The 15946-nt window shown below is 45.8% G+C and overlaps 1 protein-coding gene across 4 annotated transcripts in view; it reads left to right on the top strand.

Moving 5' to 3' along the window:
* The window catches only part of ubxn1 (UBX domain protein 1), a 41370-nt gene extending 25652 nt beyond the window's left edge, over positions 1–15718 (top strand). For all 4 annotated transcript variants that reach the window (XM_084331728.1, XM_084331727.1, XM_084331729.1 and 1 more), the window contains exons 6-10: positions 4251–4442; positions 5555–5606; positions 6481–6630; positions 8061–8244; positions 14492–15718. In XM_084331728.1, coding sequence (XP_084187854.1) covers positions 4251–4442; positions 5555–5606; positions 6481–6630; positions 8061–8244; positions 14492–14538 — 625 coding nt within the window. In that variant the 3' untranslated portion in view covers positions 14539–15718. The remainder of the gene's footprint in view (positions 1–4250; positions 4443–5554; positions 5607–6480; positions 6631–8060; positions 8245–14491) is intronic.
* Positions 15719–15946: the final 228 nt, after the last annotated feature.

Below are 15946 nucleotides of genomic sequence, written 5' to 3'. Positions count from 1 at the left end.
ACCTTATCGACTGAAGCATAAAAGTCATTAGGATACTGCTCTGCTCTGAATTTAGGGCTTAGTGGGGAATTTCTTCCGACGTTAACGTTAACGACGCACCGAAGCAGCTAGAGTCTAGACCATTTCTCCGTGTTGTGTGTAACACGCAGCGGTCCCCGCCTCCTCCCTCCTTGCAACAAACGTTCCACCCAAAAACGGAATTTCTATTTCATAATGAATTAAATAATTGTATAAAGAATTTTCAATGTTCTGTCATCTAATAATATATTCCATTACCTTTCCTATCTGTATCAAAGTCAAAATGTTGGTATCATAACAACACTACAACATACAAAAGCAGCTTGACAACCGATATCCTTTGCGTTTGATTGATTGAAAACTTTATTAACAGATTGCAGAATGGGTACAATACAGTACAGCTCAATACACACAAGTTAAGGGGATGCAGACCAGAGAAAGACTTTCGTCTTGTTTACATCAGGGTCCCCCATTTTCAATTCATAGTGTGCACACGCACAGTATAATAATGCATGAGATAAATAGTTAATAAACTCTGTTACTTGAACAATTTTCACTGTGCTCCTAAATTTCTTTGTGTGCTCCTAAATTTTTATTTAGATTTTATTTATTAACATTTTATTTAGGAGCACATGTGCTCCTTGGGAAAAAGGTTAGCGTAGAGCCCTATATATGGAGACATTAACATTACATTATCAAACATAGGGACGAAGACTGTAAAAAAAAGTGTCAACAATGTTTTATAATCCTTATGTTAATTTTCATCATAAAAATTCAGTGCCCCCGAAATACAAAAAAAAGCCCCCGAAAATCAATTAAGGGGGGCAAAAAAAGCCCTTGAAAAAAAATGTTAATTTCTAACCCTGGTCTCCAGACTAGAGGAGGAGCTGATGATGGTGAATGTGTGTCTCCAGACTAGAGGAGCAGCTGATGATGGTGAATGTGTGTCTCCAGACTAGAGGAGGAGCTGATGATGGTGATGAATGTGTGTCTCCAGACTAGAGGAGGAGCTGATGATGGTGAATGTGTGTCTCCAGACTAGAGGAGCAGCTGATGATGGTGAATGTGTGTCTCCAGACTAGAGGAGGAGCTGATGATGGTGAATGTGTGTCTCCAGACTAGAGGAGCTGATGATGATGGTGAACGTGTGTCTCCAGACTAGAGGAGGAGCTGATGATGGTGAATGTGTGTCTCCAGACTAGAGGAGCTGATGGTGGTGAATGTGTGTCTCCAGACTAGAGGAGCTGATGATGATGGTGAATGTGTGTCTCCAGACTAGAGGAGCTGATGATGGTGAATGTGTGTCTCCAGACTAGAGGAGGAGCTGATGATGGTGAATGTGTGTCTCCAGACTAGAGGAGCTGATGATGGTGAATGTGTGTCTCCAGACTAGAGGAGGAGCTGATGATGGTGAATGTGTGTCTCCAGACTAGAGGAGCTGATGATGGTGAATGTGTGTCTCCAGACTAGAGGAGGAGCTGATGATGGTGAATGTGTGTCTCCAGACTAGAGGAGGTGATGATGATGGTGAATGTGTGTCCCCAGACTAGAGGAGCTGATGATGGTGAATGTGTGTCTCCAGACTAGAGGAGGAGCTGATGATGGTGAATGTGTGTCTCCAGACTAGAGGAGGAGCTGATGATGGTGAATGTGTGTCTCCAGACTAGAGGAGGTGATGATGATGGTGAATGTGTGTCTCCAGACTAGAGGAGCTGATGATGGTGAATGTGTGTCTCCAGACTAGAGGAGGAGCTGATGATGGTGAATGTGTGTCTCCAGACTAGAGGAGCTGATGATGGTGAATGTGTGTCTCCAGACTAGAGGAGGTGATGATGATGGTGAATGTGTGTCTCCAGACTAGAGGAGCTGATGCGGGTGAATGTGTGTCTCCAGACTAGAGGAGCTGATGATGATGGTGAATGTGTGTCTCCAGACTAGAGGAGGAGCTGATGATGGTGAATGTGTGTCTCCAGACTAGAGGAGGAGCTGATGATGGTGAATGTGTGTCTCCAGACTAGAGGAGGAGCTGATGATGGTGAATGTGTGTCTCCAGACTAGAGGAGGAGCTGATGATGGTGAATGTGTGTCTCCAGACTAGAGGAGCTGATGATGATGGTGAATGTGTGTCTCCAGACTAGAGGAGCTGATGATGATGGTGAATGTGTGTCTCCAGACTAGAGGAGCTGATGATGGTGGATGTGTGTCTCCAGACTAGAGGAGCTGATGATGATGGTGAATGTGTGTCTCCAGACTAGAGGAGGAGCTGATGATGGTGAACGTGTGTCTCCAGACTAGAGGAGGAGCTGATGATGGTGAACGTGTGTCTCCAGACTAGAGGAGCTGATGATGGTGAATGTGTGTCTCCAGACTAGAGGAGGAGCTGATGATGGTGAACGTGTGTCTCCAGACTAGAGGAGCTGATGATGGTGAATGTGTGTCTCCAGACTAGAGGAGGAGCTGATGATGGTGAATGTGTGTCTCCAGACTAGAGGAGCTGATGATGATGGTGAATGTGTGTCTCCAGACTAGAGAAGCTGATGATGATGGTGAATGTGTGTCTCCAGACTAGAGGAGGAGCTGATGATGGTGAATGTGTGTCTCCAGACTAGAGGAGGAGCTGATGATGATGGTGAATGTGTGTCTCCAGACTAGAGGAGGAGCTGATGATGATGGTGAATGTGTGTCTCCAGACTAGAGGAGGAGCTGATGATGGTGAACGTGTGTCTCCAGACTAGAGGAGGAGCTGATGATGATGGTGAATGTGTGTCTCCAGACTAGAGAAGCTGATGATGATGGTGAATGTGTGTCTCCAGACTAGAGGAGGAGCTGATGATGGTGAATGTGTGTCTCCAGACTAGAGGAGGAGCTGATGATGATGGTGAATGTGTGTCTCCAGACTAGAGGAGGAGCTGATGATGGTGAATGTGTGTCTCCAGACTAGAGGAGGAGCTGATGATGGTGAATGTGTGTCTCCAGACTAGAGGAGGAGCTGATGATGGTGAATGTGTGTCTCCAGACTAGAGGAGGAGCTGATGATGGTGAATGTGTGTCTCCAGACTAGAGGAGGAGCTGATGATGGTGAATGTCTGTCTCCAGACTAGAGGAGGAGCTGATGATGGTGAATGTGTGTCTCCAGACTAGAGGAGGAGCTGATGATGGTGAATGTCTGTCTCCAGACTAGAGGAGCTGATGATGGTGAATGTGTGTCTCCAGACTAGAGGAGCTGATGATGGTGAATGTGTGTCTCCAGACTAGAGGAGCTGATGATGGTGAATGTGTGTCTCCAGACTAGAGGAGGAGCTGATGATGGTGAATGTGTGTCTCCAGACTAGAGGAGCTGATGATGGTGAATGTGTGTCTCCAGACTAGAGGAGGAGCTGATGCGGGTGAATGTGTGTCTCCAGACTAGAGGAGGAGCTGATGATGGTGAATGTGTGTCTCCAGACTAGAGGAGGAGCTGATGATGATGGTGAATGTGTGTCTCCAGACTAGAGGAGGAGCTGATGATGATGGTGAATGTGTGTCTCCAGACTAGAGGAGGTGATGATGGTGAATGTGTGTCTCCAGACTAGAGGAGGTGATGATGATGGTGAATGTGTGTCTCCAGACTAGAGGAGGAGCTGATGATGGTGAATGTGTGTCTCCAGACTAGAGGAGGAGCTGATGATGGTGAATGTGTGTCTCCAGACTAGAGGAGGAGCTGATGATGGTGAATGTGTGTCTCCAGACTAGAGGAGGAGCTGATGATGGTGAATGTGTGTCTCCAGACTAGAGGAGGAGCTGATGATGGTGAATGTCTGTCTCCAGACTAGAGGAGCTGATGATGGTGAATGTGTGTCTCCAGACTAGAGGAGCTGATGATGGTGAATGTGTGTCTCCAGACTAGAGGAGGAGCTGATGATGGTGAATGTGTGTCTCCAGACTAGAGGAGGAGCTGATGATGGTGAATGTGTGTCTCCAGACTAGAGGAGGAGCTGATGATGGTGAATGTGTGTCTCCAGACTAGAGGAGGAGCTGATGATGGTGAATGTGTGTCTCCAGACTAGAGGAGCTGATGATGGTGAATGTGTGTCTCCAGACTAGAGGAGGAGCTGATGATGGTGAATGTGTGTCTCCAGACTAGAGGAGCAGCTGATGGTGAATGTGTGTCTCCAGACTAGAGGAGGAGCTGATGATGGTGAATGTGTGTCTCCAGACTAGAGGAGCTGATGATGGTGAATGTGTGTCTCCAGACTAGAGGAGCTGATGCGGGTGAAGCAGGCGGAGAGGAGGGAGCGTGAGCGGGCGGAGGAGGTGGACCGCGAGAAGATGAGGAGGAAGCACGGTCAGGAGCTGCTGCACATCAAACAGAAGCTGCAGGAGGACGAGATGAAGAAGATTGCCGACCTGCGCAGGAGGGAGAAGATGGAGGACAAGATGGCCAAGTAAGTGAAGTGCTTCATTAATCCCCTCGTGGGGGGATATTCAAGTGTCATAGCAGCATGGGTGGGGGGGGGGGGGGGGGGGGGTACACACGTAGTAATGATAATAGTAATAACAGTATTAATAGCTACTCCAGGGTAGATGGCAAGTACCGTAATTGCTGGACTATAAGCCGCACCTTTTTACCCATGTTTTGAACCCTGCGGCTTATACAACGTTGCGGCTTATCTGTGGATTTTTACAGCGAACGGCCACCAGGGGCGCTCTCGCATGTGTCTAGTGGACAGTACACGTGCGGCTTTTAGTCAGGTGCGGCTTGTATATGCACACATTTATTTTTCTTTCTATATCTAGCTGGTGCAGCTTATATTCTGGTGCGGCTTATAGTCCGGCAATTACGGTAAGCTAATTTCCCCAAAAGTTGGTTCCTTTTAAAGGAACACTCCAACATTTTGGGAAATGAGCTTATTTGCCATCTACCCTGGAGTTAGACAAGATACATACCTTTTTCTTCTCTGTGCATGCAGTAGGAGTAGGAAGACGTGCACCGTTAGCCTAGCTTAGCGTCAGTCACTGGAAGTAGGTTCCTCCATTAGCCTAGTTCCCAACGTCTTCCTACTCCTACTGCATGCAGAGAAGAAAAAGGTATGTATCTTGTCTAACTCCAGGGTAGATGGCAAATAAGCTAATTTCCCAAAATGTTAGTGTGTTCCTTTAAGATAGAAAGTTTGGGTTACGGTTAGTTTAAGGTAACAGTGTGGTTAAGGTTAGGGTTAGTTTAAGTTAACAGTGGTTAAGGTTAGGGTTGGAACATGATTGTGGAAGAGCAAATAGGACTACAGTTCCAAAACTCTGAACTATGTTTTAACCCTTTCACTACCACACTACATAAGGTTAACCCTTTACTATCACACTACAGACCGTCTGTAGTGTGATAGTAAAGAGTTAACCTTATGTAGTGTGGTAGTGAAAGGGTTAACCCTTTGTCGTGTGGCAGTGAAAGGGTTAACCTTCCATATTGTCGCAGTGAAAGGGTTAACCATTTGGCAGTGCGGTAGTGAAAGTGTTAAGCCTGAATGGAACATCCATTGTTGTTATTGTTTGTTCCTGCCAGGCAACGGGTTAAAGAGAAGATTGCACGTGACAGAGAGGAGAGAGCGCAAAAGGTATGTCTCCCAGGCTCCTTGTTTGACCAAACCAAACAGAATACTGTGAATATTAATAAATCCACGCCTTCAATCCCCTTTTCAACTGCTTCATCGTTAGTGATCGGGCCGCTATTAAAATATTGGAATTGGCCGAATTGATCAAATAATTTGACATTACCAAGATATTACTATCTTTCTCAGGCTCAACTTGGTTGAGCTAAAATGATGGTATCGCACAGAAATAAGAATAGGAATCCTTCATGCTAGCTTACCCTTCATGTTAGCTTACCCTTCATGCTAGCTTACCCTTTATGCTAGTTTACCCTTCATGCTATCTTACCCTTCATACTAGCTTACCCTTCATGCTAGCTTACCCTTCATACTAGCTTACCCTTCATGCTAGCTTACCCTTCATACTAGCTTACCCTTCATACTAGCTTACCCTTCATGCTATCTTACCCTTCATGTTAGCTTACCCTTCATACTAGCTTACCCTTCATGCTAGCTTACCCTTCATGCTAGCTTACCCTTCATGCTAGCTTACCCTTTATGCTAGCTTACCCAAAAGGGGTTAAATAGGGTTCCAAAGTTCAGTTATTTTGAAGGGGAAAAAATACTGCAATATTTTATATCCAAAGGTTGGCAATATTCTGTCAGGCTCAATTTAAACTAGATTCTTGTTTATTTAAGCTAATGTTAGCAAGTGCACACTTAGCTGGCATCAACCAGCTAAGCAAGCTTGCTAATATAGCTATTGGTGAACTTAAATTTTGTGTCTGATTTGTTCTTATAAAATGTTTGTATTTTATCCAATATTATATCTATTAATATCTATTATATCCATATTAGTCATATCTTTTCTCAAAGCTAACTGGTTTCTCTGTTGTTCCAGTTCGGAGGGGGCGGAGGTGGAGGTGAGGGAGGGGGCGGAGCCGAGGTCGGAGGCGGAGCCTCCAGTGCCGGTCTCTCCTCCCCTCCAACAGACACTAGTATCCAGGGCCCACCGCCCACCAAGAAGGAGTACGTTGAGTGCAGGATACAGGTAGGTCTCCACTAGGGATGAGCATGACTGACCAAAATCATTTTCGAATAGTCTACTGTTCTTAACTCATTGACCACCACGCTGTTTTCCCATCTCTACTCAATGGCGCCAGTGTTATTGACCATTTTAGCGATGTTTGCGGTGTCTGTATTATAGCTATGGAGACAATAGTATGGCTCATTTGACAGGCATTGTTCATAGTCCAACACTGACTAACCAGTTCATCTCGACATACTTTAGTTTGTGCGCTATTCCATGCTAAACATCGCCCCTTTCCAAAATAACCTGCACGGTGATTGAATGAAAATTGTATTACCAGATTGCAGAATGGGTACAATACAGTACGGCTCAATACACACAATTGTTAACACATTCCCTGCCATAACTTATATCCATCAATATAGCCAGTCTGCCACCACTGTAAGCCTATGGAGATGTTCACCTTCTTTGCAGGGCTATAACTTTTTAAATTGTATTGCTAAATTGACATTACTATGGCCCAGGATGTAGGAACGTTATACTACCGATATTATCGGCCGATATTGGCATTAAAATGTGATATCGGAAAATATCGGTATCGGTTTAAAAAAAAAAAGAATCTATAACGTTTATTTACCCAGGCAAGCAAGTAAGAACAAATTCTGATTTTATTTATTGTCAAAAGTATGCATAATATTATGTTAATTCCACAACAAGACATATGTAAGGGACAATGTATGACGAGGTCATTGTCGCAAAATAATTGACCGACACGGAGTTTAAAATACCGAGGCGCAGCGCCGAGGTGTTCTAAATGTAGTGAAGGTCAATTATTTTGCGACAATGACAGAGTATAGGCTATACATTATCCTGCTTATTACATGGCTAACTTACTAACAATATACCTAATTCATTTTACACCATTGACGAGACGAGATCAAATGCAGACGCAGTTCTGTTCTGTCGCTCCGCGCTGTCATCGCCGGCAGGTGTGTCTGATTGGCTGCACTGATGCAGTGTGTCAGTGGGCTTGATTGCTACAGCTGCGAACAGCGGTCATTATTGCTCGGCAGAGGTCCGTTATCGAGTAATAACGGACCTCTGACGAGCGCTATTGACCAATCACAATCAAGCATTTCGGCGAATGTTAAAACGCCATGTAATAAGTAATGTTAATTACCTGAAATTATTCCGTTTTTTGGGGGGGAAACCCTGCATATATCGGTATCGGTTGATATCGGTTGATATCGGTATCGGAAATTAAGAGTTGGACAATATCGGTGTATCGGTAAAAAAGCCAATATCGAGCATCCCTAATTTTTGGCCATATCGCCCAGCCCTACATTGTACACAATAAATTAGCCAAGGGTCATAACAGACTACAGTCAACTTACCAACCCTTGTATCATTCCCCCCTCCCCTCCCTCTCCCCCCCCCCCCCCCCCCCCCAGATGCGGTTGCTGGACGGCTCGGCCATCACGCAGGTCTTCAAGGCCCAGGAGCCGCTGGCCGCGGTGAGGGTCTACGTCCAGATGAACGGCAACATGCCGGAGGGCCAGGACTTCACGCTGCTGTCGCTGTACCCACGCCACGTCTACAGCGAGCTGGACATGGAGAAGCCCCTCCGAGAGTTAGGTGAGCACGGAGAAACCCCTCCGAGAGTTAGGTGAGCACGGAGAAACCCCTCCGAGAGTTAGGTGAGCACGGAGAAACCATCAGAGAGTTAGGTGAGCACGGAGAAACCATCAGAGAGTTAGGTGAGCACGGAGAAACCATCAGAGAGTTAGGTGAGCACAGAGAAACCCCTCCGAGAGTTAGGTGAGCACGGAGAAACCATCAGAGAGTTAGGTGAGCACGGAGAAACCATCAGAGAGTTAGGTGAGCACGGGGAAACCATCAGAGAGTTAGGTGAGCACGGAGAAACCATCAGAGAGTTAGGTGAGCACGGAGAAACCATCAGAGAGTTAGGTGAGCACGGAGAAACCATCAGAGAGTTAGGTGAGCACGGAGAAACCATCAGAGAGTTAGGTGAGCACGGAGAAACCATCAGAGAGTTAGGTGAGCACGGAGAAACCATCAGAGAGTTAGGTGAGCACGGAGAAACCCCTCAGAGAGTTAGGTGAGCACGGGGAAACCATCAGAGAGTTAGGTGAGCACGGAGAAACCATCAGAGAGTTAGGTGAGCACGGAGAAACCATCAGAGAGTTAGGTGAGCACGGGGAAACCATCAGAGAGTTAGGTGAGCACGGAGAAACCATCAGAGTTAGGTGAGCACGGGGAAACCATCAGAGAGTTAGGTGAGCACGGAGAAACCATCAGAGAGTTAGGTGAGCATGGAGAAACCATCAGAGTTAGGTGAGCACGGGGAAACCCCTCAGAGAGTTAGGTGAGCACGGGGAAACCATCAGAGAGTTAGGTGAGCACGGGGAAACCATCAGAGAGTTAGGTGAGCACAGAGAAACCATCAGAGAGTTAGGTGAGCACGGAGAAACCATCAGAGTTAGGTGAGCACGGGGAAACCATCAGAGAGTTAAGTTTCAAGTTTCTTTCTTTAATAGTTGTCATACAGAAGTACAGAATACTTTCATACAAAATGCTTCTTACTGTTACGCTCCAGAGACTGTGCTAGACAAGATAGTATCAAACATAGTATACGTGTAATTTAGAAGAAGAAAAAGAGGTCACAGTGTTCGGTATAGACATATGTACAATGTTCTGAGTTACCATATAATATACAATACTATGCAGTGTACTAATGTACAGTACTATCTAGTGCAAAGCAGAAATGGGATGAGGTACAATTTAGGTACAATTTACAGTAAGGTGTACGAGTTGTAGTGCAATCCTTCATCAATAAATATAAAGTGTGGGGAGTGGGTGCTACAGTGTGTTTGTTTAAAGTGGGTGTGTGCTATAAAGTGTGTGGAGTGGGTGCTACAGTGTGTTTGTTTAAGTGAGTGTGTGCGTGTGGATGTGTGTGCTATGTGCGTTTGGTGGTTGTTGTTGTGTAGTGTTCATTCATTGTTCGTTTAGCAGCCTGATGGCCTGGGGATAGAAGCTTCTTCTGAGTCTTTCTGTGCTCGCCTTGAGACTCCGGTATCGCTTGCCTGACCGCAGCAGTTCAAAGAGGCAGTTGTTCGGGTGACTGGAGTCTTTAATGATTCTCTTAGCCTTGCCCTTGCAACGCTTGTTGTAAATGTTCTGGAGGGTGGGGAGCCCCCCTCCAATTGTGCGTTCGGCTGAACGTGTCACTCTTTGTAGTCTGCTACGGTCTTGTGCAGTGCTATTCCCAAACCAGGAGGTGATGTTGCCGGTCAAGATGCTCTCTATTGTACATGAGTAGAAGTTCTTAAGGATCTTCTGACTGACTTGGAACTTCCTTAGGCGCCTGAGGAAGTAGAGGCGTTGTCGTGCCTTCTTCACAACACTGTCAATGTGTGTGGTCCATGTCAAGTCCTCGGATATGTAGGCTCCGAGGTACTTAAAGCTGTTGACTCTCTCAACCGGTGCCCCGTCGATGCTGAGGGGGCTGTAGTCCTTGACCCCCGACCTCCTGAAGTCCACAATCATCTCCTTTGTTTTGCTGACGTTCAGGGAGAGGCTGTTTTCCTGGCACCATCCCGCCAGGACCTTGACCTCTTCCAGGTAGGCCCTCTCGTCGTTGGCAGAGATCAGGCCCACCACCACTGTGTCGTCAGCAAATTTGATGATTGTATTGCTACTCCGCTGAGCCACACAGTCGTGTGTGTACAGGGAGTAGAGGAGGGGACTCAGAACACAGCCCTGGGGGGCCCCTATGTTGAGGGTGATGGATGAGGAGGTGCAGTTGCCTGCTCTCACCACCTGGGGTCTGCCAGTCAGGAAGTCCAAGACCCACTGGCAGAGGTCATAGTTCAAGCCCAGGTCCCTGAGCTTGGCTATGAGTATGGAGGGGACTATGGTATTGAATGCCGAGCTGTAGTCGATGAATAGCATTCTCACATAGTTCCCCTGCCTCTTGTCCAGGTGTGATGCTGCTGTGTGCAGCACATGGGCTATGGCGTCCTCCGTGGACCTGTTGGGGCGGTATGCAAATTGCAGGGGGTCCATGTTGATGGGGAGGGAGGAGCAGATGTAGCCCTTTACTAGCTTCTCAAAGCACTTCATGGCTATGGAGGTGAGAGCTACAGGGCGGTAGTCGTTGAGGCAAGCAGGCTTGGATTTTTTGGGTACAGGGATAATAGTGGACTTCTTCAGGCAGGTGGGGATGACAGCCTGTTCTAAGGACAGGTTAAATATGTCAGTGAATACTGGGGCCAGTTGGTCGGCACAGACTTTTAGGACGCGGCCGGGGATGCCGTCCGGACCTGCTGCCTTCCTGATATTCACTTTTTTTAAAGGTCCGCCTCACCTCATGCTCTGTTACCCTGAACACTGCGCCTCCATCAGCAGCCGACCCCCCCCCCCCCCCCCCATTGCCGTGGCTTGTGAGCTGGTGTTGTTATTACCAGCATCAAACCTTGCATAGAAGGTATTGAGGTCATTTGCTAAGGAGATGTCACTGTTCAGTTTGAGGGAGGCGCCTTTGTAGTCTGTCATCGTTTTGAGCCCCTGCCACATAGCTCTAGAGTCAGCTTGTTCAAACTGGAGTTCAATTTTATCCCTGTAGCGCCGTTTGGCCTCTGACACTGTCCTCCTTACGTGAGCACGGAGAAACCACCATCGTTTTTATGCGTTCGTTTTAGTTCGTTTTTTTTTTTGCGTCCCTTTTTTCCGTTTGTTTCTTTTCCTGTTCGCTTTTTTTTCATTCGTTTTCGTTTTAGTTCGTTTTAGTTTTAGTTCGTTCGTTTTTTTAGCGTTCATTTTTTTGCCTTAGTTTATTTTGCCTTCGTTTTCGTTTTAGTTCGTTTTCGTTTTAGTTCGTTCATTTTCCTTTGCGTTCTTTTTTTGCGTTCGTTTTTTTTCGTTCGTTTTTTGCCGTTTGTTTCTTTTACTGTTCGCTTTTTTTTCGTTCGTTTTCGTTTTAGTTCGTTTTTGTTTTAGTTCGTTCGTTTTTTTAGCGTTCATTTGTTTGCGTTAGTTTTTTTTGCGTTTGTTTGTTTTGCGTTTGTTTTAGTTCGTTTTAGTTTTAGTTCGTTCATTTTTTTTTGCGCTCTTTTAGTTAGTTTGTTTTTTTAGCGTTCGTTTTTTTGCGTTCGTTTTTTTTGTGTTCGTTTTAGGTAGTTCGTTTTTTTTGCGTTCTTTTTTTGCGTTCGTTTTTTGCGTTCGTTTCTTTTCCCGTTCGCTTTTTTTTCGTTCGTTTTAGTTCGTTTTCGTTTTAGTTCGTTCGTTTTTTTAGCGTTCGTTTTTTTTGCGTTCTTTTTTTTTGCGTTCGTTTTAGTTTTAGTTCGTTCAATTTTTTTGCGTTCTTTTTAAATGTTTGTGTTATTTTTTTTGTTTTTTTTGCGTTCGTTTTAGTTTTAGTTCGTAACATTTTTTGCGTTTTTTATTTGCGTTCGTTTTTTTGCGTTTTTTTTTTGCTTTTTCGTTTTAGTAGGAGGGAGTAGGAGGTCAAGTCAACTAGAGTAGAGACTGTGAGACATTCACTTCAGTGTGCGGCACGCGGTCATGACAGTACTTCAGTTAGGTGAGCACGGAGAAACCATCAGAGAGTTAGGTGAGCACGGAGAAACCATCAGAGAGTTAGGTGAGCACGGAGAAACCATCAGAGAGTTAGGTGAGCACGGAGAAACCATCAGAGAGTTAGGTGAGCACGGAGAAACCATCAGAGAGTTAGGTGAGCACGGAGAAACCCCATCAGAGAGTTAGGTGAGCACGGAGAAACCATCAGAGAGTTAGGTGAGCACGGAGAAACCATCAGAGAGTTAGGTGAGCATGGAGAAACCATCAGAGAGTTAGGTGAGCACGGAGAAACCACCAGAGTTAGGTGAGCACGGAGAAACCATCAGAGAGTTAGGTGAGCACGGAGAAACCATCAGAGAGTTAGGTGAGCACGGAGACACCATCAGAGAGTTAGGTGAGCACGGAGAAACCATCAGAGAGTTAGGTGAGCACGGAGAAACCATCAGAGAGTTAGGTGAGCACGGAGACACCATCAGAGAGTTAGGTGAGCACGGGGAAACCATCAGAGAGTTAGGTGAGCACGGAGAAACCATCAGAGAGAAACCATCAGAGAGTTAGGTGAGCACGGGGAAACCATCAGAGAGTTAGGTGAGCACGGAGAAACCATCAGAGAGTTAGGTGAGCACGGAGAAACCATCAGAGAGTTAGGTGAGCACGGAGAAACCATCAGAGAGTTAGGTGAGCACGGAGAAACCATCAGAGAGTTAGGTGAGCACGGAGAAACCACCAGAGAGTTAGGTGAGCACGGAGAAACCCCTCAGAGAGTTAGGTGAGCACGGAGAAACCATCAGAGAGTTAGGTGAGCACGGAGAAACCCTCAGAGAGTTAGGTGAGCACGGAGAAACCATCAGAGAGTTAGGTGAGCACGGAGAAACCCATCAGAGAGTTAGGTGAGCACGGGGAAACCACCAGAGAGTTAGGTGAGCACGGGGAAACCATCAGAGAGTTAGGTGAGCACGGAGAAACCATCAGAGAGTTAGGTGAGCACGGAGAAACCCATCAGAGAGTTAGGTGAGCACGGGGAAACCACCAGAGAGTTAGGTGAGCACGGAGAAACCCTCAGAGAGTTAGGTGAGCACGGAGAAACCATCAGAGAGTTAGGTGAGCACGGAGAAACCATCAGAGAGTTAGGTGAGCACGGAGAAACCATCAGAGAGTTAGGTGAGCACGGAGAAACCATCAGAGAGTTAGGTGAGCACGGAGAAACCATCAGAGAGTTAGGTGAGCACGGAGAAACCCCTCAGAGAGTTAGGTGAGCATGGAGAAACCACCAGAGAGTTAGGTGAGCATGCTCGATATTGGCTTTTTTACCTATACCGATATTGTCCAACTCTTAATTTCCGATACCGATATCAACCAATACCGATATATGCAGGGTTTCTCCCCCCAAAAAACGGAATAATTTCAGGTAATTAACATTACATATCTCTTGTTGTGGAATTAACACAACATTATGCATACTTTTGACAATAAATAAAACCAGAATTTGTTCTTACTTGCTTGCCTGGGTAAATAAAGGTTGTATAAATGTAAAAAAACAAAAACAAAAATCGTTTTTTATTTTTTATTTTTTTTAAACAGATACCGATATTTTCCGATATCACATTTTAATGCTAATATCGGCCGATAATATTGGTAGGCCGATAATATCGGACATCCCTACTTATAATAATAATAATAATAACTTCGTTTTATATAGCGCCTTTCAGAAGACCCAAGGTCGCTTTACATAGGGGGAGGGGAAATAACAAAAGTAACAAACATAGTGGACAGACACAACATACAAAGTGAGAAATTAGGGGTTAAAGGCCAAGTTGAAGAGGTGGGTTTTGAGGAGTCCAGAGTTGGGGCGGGGAGGGAGTTCCAGAGGGTGGGGGCTGCCACACTGAGTTCTGCAGGGAGGGAGTTCCAGAGGGTGGGGGCTGCCACACTGAGTTCTGCGGGGAGGGAGTTCCAGAGGGTGGGAGCTGCCACACTGAAAGCTCTGTCCCCGAACGTCCCCAGTCTGGTTCTGATGGAGAGCTGACCAGTGTCCGTGGATCATCAACACAGGACTTATGTTTAATTCATGGTAATTGTCTACCACTCATTTCAGACGGGATTCTTGTCCCATAAATGCAGAGAACTGTGGGACACATAGTAACCAACACCTTGTTTTCTTTAAAGTCCACTCAACCCGTCGCACGAGTCTCCTCGTACGCAGATGACTACTCTCGCTTCATTCACAATTTTACTCTGGTTACCATTTGAGACGTAACTTTCCTTTCTTCTATCTGTCCAGGTTTGGTGCCTTCAGCTGTTCTGGTTGTTACTAAAAAGACCGACTAGGCTGGGATTTGCCACCCGCTGTGAGCCGACCTCACCTCGACCGACGCCACATCACGACAACAGACGCCACAGACGGACGCAAGGACCTGGGAAGAGGTTGGGTGGGGCGATCATCCAGCAGAATCTCTCAGCCAGCTAGCTAGCTCCACTCACTCACTTAGACAAAGCTCTGGGGCTGTGTTCAGATCGCGTCTATATTTTCTACAACGGAGTTCGGCGAATCTGATTGGCCACTGACGTTTCTGGACATGTTCGCCCAATAGCGTGACGAGCTGTGTCTTTGCCCATTTCCGCGTTGAACAGCCTGCAAAGCACCTGGCGTTTTATCGCCTAACCCTAACCTTAACCAACTTCGAAAGAGTGCCTAAGCTTAGCCGTCGGAATCAGGGCAGGCGTTTTATCGCCATGCTCTAAGACAAACTCTAACCTTAACCGACTTCGAACGAGCGCCTAAGCCTAACCAGTGTAGAAACTTGCGGTCCCACGATTGGGCGTACATGTCACATGACCAGAAATTACACTGGCCAATCAGATTCGGCAAATCGCCGAACTCCGTTGTAGAAAAATAACAGGCGTTCAGATCAGCCAGCTAGCTAGTTAACTAGCTCCACGCACTCACTTAGACTTAGGCTGTGTTCAGATCGCTTTTGAATCCAACTTTATTTTTTATTTTAAGGAAGCCGCGTGAGAGTGATTGATGGTTCAGTATGGATCGGGGTATGGGTTGTTTTTAACGTGCCATGATGTAGTGAACTATAATATCCACATTGATTTTGATTTTTAAAATAGGTATTTGAGAATAGTTTGTGAAGGTAGCTGGCTTGCGATTGATCCTGCTTTTTGAGAAGCCCCCCCCCCCCCCCCCACCCTCATGACATCAACAGGACATTTTGGAGGGAAAATAAAATGAAGAAAAAGAAGAAGAAGAAAGAAAAAAGGGGTCATTGTTCTGGAGCAGAACCGTACACACCAGCAGCACCGCACCGCAGGAGGCAGGGCGGCTGGTTCTGACGGGGCCTTGTGGGTTCAGCGCCGGATCTGATCCCCCTGAATATTATGTGCCCTTCAATACTTTACAAAATTATTCTTTTTTATTTTATAAGTTAAATGAATCGACAGTTTATGTTATGCATCATAATCACCAGGAATCTGCTTGAATAAAAACTGACTTGGAGAATTGTCACGTTGTACTTCGTTTTTATTCCAGGGATGGACAATTTGGGCCTGAATTAACCCATTACTCACCGTTTTCAACTGAACTCCAGTGCTTTGGTTTGATTTGATTTGAAATCTTTATTTCGAACATGTAAATAAATACAGACAATATAAAATCAAAACAAATCATTGATCTCAAGAAATTAAATGAAAAAATTATAATAAACAAAAGCAAAACATGACTCAATTTACA

This window comes from Notolepis coatsorum (assembly GCF_963971535.1).
Source record: "Notolepis coatsorum genome assembly, chromosome: 16".
Lineage (NCBI taxonomy): Eukaryota > Metazoa > Chordata > Actinopteri > Aulopiformes > Paralepididae > Notolepis > Notolepis coatsorum.
The sequence above is the reverse complement of the archived record's forward strand: the minus strand, read 5'-3'. Positions and strand labels throughout refer to the sequence as shown.